We start from the raw sequence: 3,622 nt of genomic DNA, 5'->3' as shown, positions 1-3,622 counted from the left end.
AGCCGCGCCAGGCCTGTGTCGCTGCAGCCATCGGCCGTCTAGCCGCTGCCAACCCCGTTGCCTGCTACATGTTCGACGAAATGCCGGGGCAAACATAGCAAATATGCGTCAGGCTACCCGTTGGGCACACATGTAGACCCAAATCAAAAAGCGGACGCGGATGTCCATTTCGCCGATCCAAACGGACAAAAAGCGGATGAAATGCATGTCCATATGGGTTGGCCCGTTGGAGTTGCTCTTATTGGACGAGAGAAGACAACCAAATCAATGCTAAAGAAGATCGTGGACGTACGTGCGCATGGGATCCTATGGCCCAGGAGGCGGCCGATCAGACGCTGCGCCGGTCGGCCAGCACCTAGCAGGGCCCATTTATCTATCACCTTCTGGCATCTCTCCCTAGTTAAGAAATTTGTTGCATCAAAGATTACTTGGAGCATCCAGGCAACATTATGTGCAATTTCGTTTAGGATTTCAGGAGACATGAGGTTCACTTCTGCTTTTTTTTCATTGAGATTCTACAAACCTCAGAGCATGTTCATTTATTTCCACGCGTCAGATCCCAGTACAGTCCCTATTTTCCTCCCAAAGGAATAACAAACATGGTACCTTCTAGAGGATAATTTTTGCTTTGTAGGGTTTTTTTCCCAGTGGCAAGAAAGGGACTCTTCACATTGACATACTCACATACTTAGTTGAAACATTCACTCTAGGTTCTCGATGCTCGAGGGGTTCACATAGAAACATAAATACAAACTGAGTGATAAAAATGAACTGAGAAAATCACTAGTGGATACTTAATTAGCTAGAAATACAATGTAGCACTAGCCCCTTCCTTCCATCCTTCTTTTATGCATTCTTACTAGCGCCGGCAATGGATCTTGCTGCTTTCAGGTTCAGAAACACTGCCCTGTAATTGCAGATCCAAACCGGCAGGATGAGTACATCAAGCATTACTGATAATCTTCTATTTAAAACTTTTAAAAGAAAAACAAACAAGGAGATTAATCAGGGTCATACCAGCATGATGCAATGGAGCTGGCGAAAAGAACTCGGAGCTGGAGTGGCATGTACTCATAGTTGATCCAGCTAACTATTGGCCAGAACTGCATGCAGCCACAGAAAGGTATATACACGCGTTATATATTGCTCATGTATTCAGTATTCTAAAGCTTTTCGATGAGCTGATAAAAGATAAGCAGACTAAAAATATCCACTACAAGCAAGACACAAATTAGGTGATGGATAGTAATACCTTCCAAGCTGTCAATTGGATGTTTGCAAAGTCCTTCTTGACCTTGCTCTTTACTTGCCCGAATGGCCTCCCTGAAATTTTTAAAAATTACTTTCCATGTTGCCATTACTCGCTGAAAAAGGAAGTTCATCAGAGAATGGATGAATAGATCCTTGCAGTCTGATCAATGCACAAGACTTGGCCAGGGAAGTGCCTACAATCCTAAATAGCAAGAAATGCAAAAAAAAATTCCTCGGCAAAATTCAAGCACCACACAAAACAGTAATCTACAGCCCCAGGAACCTCACAACTGAGAAGAAGGGCAGATTAAGTTGTAGCCATTTTGTAGAAATGAAATGATATATGCACATATACATGAAAAGAACTGCCAGCAAGTTTTTTCTTGATATCTGTACATAAAGAGGAGTTTGATCGAAAATATGCATTCAACTTAGAATACCTTCAACTACCAGACCGTAGTACATCATGAACATCATATTGTTCCATGGTGATACAGTTAGCTGCTCCACTATGACCTGCATATATAGTGCAAAAATACCAGTTAATTAATTGAGCTGCGAGAAAATGATGCATGGTCCATGAGTAAATGTCAAGATCAAAGATAGTTGCATGCATGCCTTCTTGGCTGTAGTTTCTTTTCCTTTCTTCTGTCCCTTGAAAATCTTGTCCATAAGCTTGTGGAAAAAATGACCGAATGGTCCTGCGTATGCAAATCCATAGAGCTGTTTGTTTGCCAATCACATAGTCATAATACAAGTTAGATACTACTAATTACGACAGCATATATGATATCAAAAGAAGAGTAGAATGAATGGATTGCTTAAGCTCTTTGGTGCATGCAGTACTGAACTAAAAAGACAGACATTAAGCATAAGGTCAAGTCCTTCATCTACCATTAGTTTCTGCCCAATTCAAAACATGTCGCATCTATAAAATAAGAATGATCATATTATCTTCCACTCTAGAAAATCAGTAGATAAACTCATAAAGTGCAGATTTTGTGCAAACATATGACCTTTTGTATACTGTACAAAGAAAACATGAAAGGGAAAGTAGGATTAGTACATACACAAATTTATCTTTTTGTACCGTTAAAAATTATTACTCCCTCTGTTCACTTTTATAAGGCTTTGTAGATGTTTAAGACACTATGCAAAACAGCTCAATTTCACTTGTCTGAAACGACTTATAAAAGTGAACGGAGGGAGTATAATTCTGTATGATTGTTTACAAGTGCTGCTACTAATGCATATTGTACATCTATGGAAATTTACACAATTATCTGAAAACTCACAATATGTAATTTTTGTGGATTGCCGTTTTCTGAACTTAAACATAATACTTGTTAGTTGTTAGGTACTGCTACTGAATTAGATTTGTGGAAATTAATAAGACAAGATTACTGCTTTGGTTAACCTTGATTCGTCAAATGGACGGCAGTTATACTAACACATGTATGCCTACTTTGCGGGGTAGGTGGCCGGTGAGGATGGATCAAGAGATGTAAAATGTGTGGATCGGCAAATTGCAAGCAAGCACGAGAAATGAGAAAGCAGTGGCAAGCTAGGTACCATTATGAGGAGGAGCCTCCTGAGCTGGAGCTTCTTGACGCCGGAGATCTTCTGGGCGACGGCGTCGCTGCAGCCGGCCAGCACCCCGGAGGTGATGGCCTTGGTGCGGAGAGGGTGCTTGGAGAGCTGTCTCATGTACGCCTGCCCCGCCATCGCCGCCACCTCAGACATCGCGCGCGGAGAGATGGATCTGATCCCGGCGCTTTGTGCGAGCGAATCAGCTGCTCCTCGATCTTCTTCCTCCTCCGACTCAGACCCCCAGCGCGTGCAGCGTGCTGATTTATTGCCGATCAATTCAGTCTGGTCAGTCTGGTCAGTCTCGCCGCGGGGTGGTTGGTGGGTAGGTCGGGCGAGTTAAGTGCTTGGTAATTGGGACGCTCTGACTCGCCACAAGAGAAGAAATCGAAAGGAAACGGGCACGAAGCCGGCGATTCAATAATCAACGGCCTGCAGCCAATCGGGCATCAGTTTAGCATATTCTTCTAATTTAACTTTTATAGGACTAAACGTCCTTTTGCCGGTCTAGCGAAAAACATAGAGGTGATGACGAATTTGGATGCTGCTTTCTCTGAAATGAGAGTAAAAAGCATAAACCATCACTATTGTGGGGTCAGCAGAAATCCATCACTTTTCTTATCGATCGCAAAATTCATCGAATACAACTTCAGACACTCACAAAAAGCATCGAATGCAACTTCAGACACTCATGTCACAAAGGACTGACTTGGCAAAGGCCTCACTTCGTGGGGCATTACTTGTTGTGGAATGTAGTAATTTTAAAAAATTCCTACGCACACAC

General features: G+C 42.5%; 1 protein-coding gene across 1 annotated transcript; it reads right to left on the bottom strand.

Annotated features, from left to right (window-relative positions):
• Positions 1-607: 607 nt before the first annotated feature.
• On the bottom strand, positions 608-3,183 carry LOC123102335 (peroxisomal membrane protein PMP22). Its single transcript, XM_044523643.1, has 6 exons — positions 2,824-3,183; positions 1,870-1,974; positions 1,692-1,767; positions 1,253-1,323; positions 1,018-1,103; positions 608-907 (listed from the first exon to the last, which is right to left on the bottom strand). The coding sequence occupies exons 1-6, from the start codon at positions 2,992-2,994 to the stop codon at positions 847-849; spliced, it is 570 nt and encodes a 189-aa protein (XP_044379578.1). The 5' UTR covers positions 2,995-3,183; the 3' UTR covers positions 608-846.
• Between the last annotated feature and the right edge of the window lie 439 nt (positions 3,184-3,622).

This window comes from Triticum aestivum, chromosome 5A (assembly GCF_018294505.1).
Source record: "Triticum aestivum cultivar Chinese Spring chromosome 5A, IWGSC CS RefSeq v2.1, whole genome shotgun sequence".
Classification (NCBI taxonomy): Eukaryota; Viridiplantae; Streptophyta; class Magnoliopsida; order Poales; family Poaceae; genus Triticum; species Triticum aestivum.
This window is presented reverse-complemented; position numbering and strand designations above follow the sequence as displayed.

Bases quoted from the DNA above. Each gene is read 5' to 3' on its own strand.
- LOC123102335 (XM_044523643.1), bottom strand. From the start codon at position 2,994: ATGTCTGAGGTGGCGGCGATGGCGGGGCAGGCGTACATGAGACAGCTC. The intron at 1,975-2,823 runs GTACCTAGCTTG...GCAAACAAACAG, and splicing joins GGAGGCTCCTCCTCATAATG to CTCTATGGATTTGCATACGC. The intron at 1,768-1,869 runs GCATGCATGCAA...CTATATATGCAG, and splicing joins AAGAAACTACAGCCAAGAAG to GTCATAGTGGAGCAGCTAAC.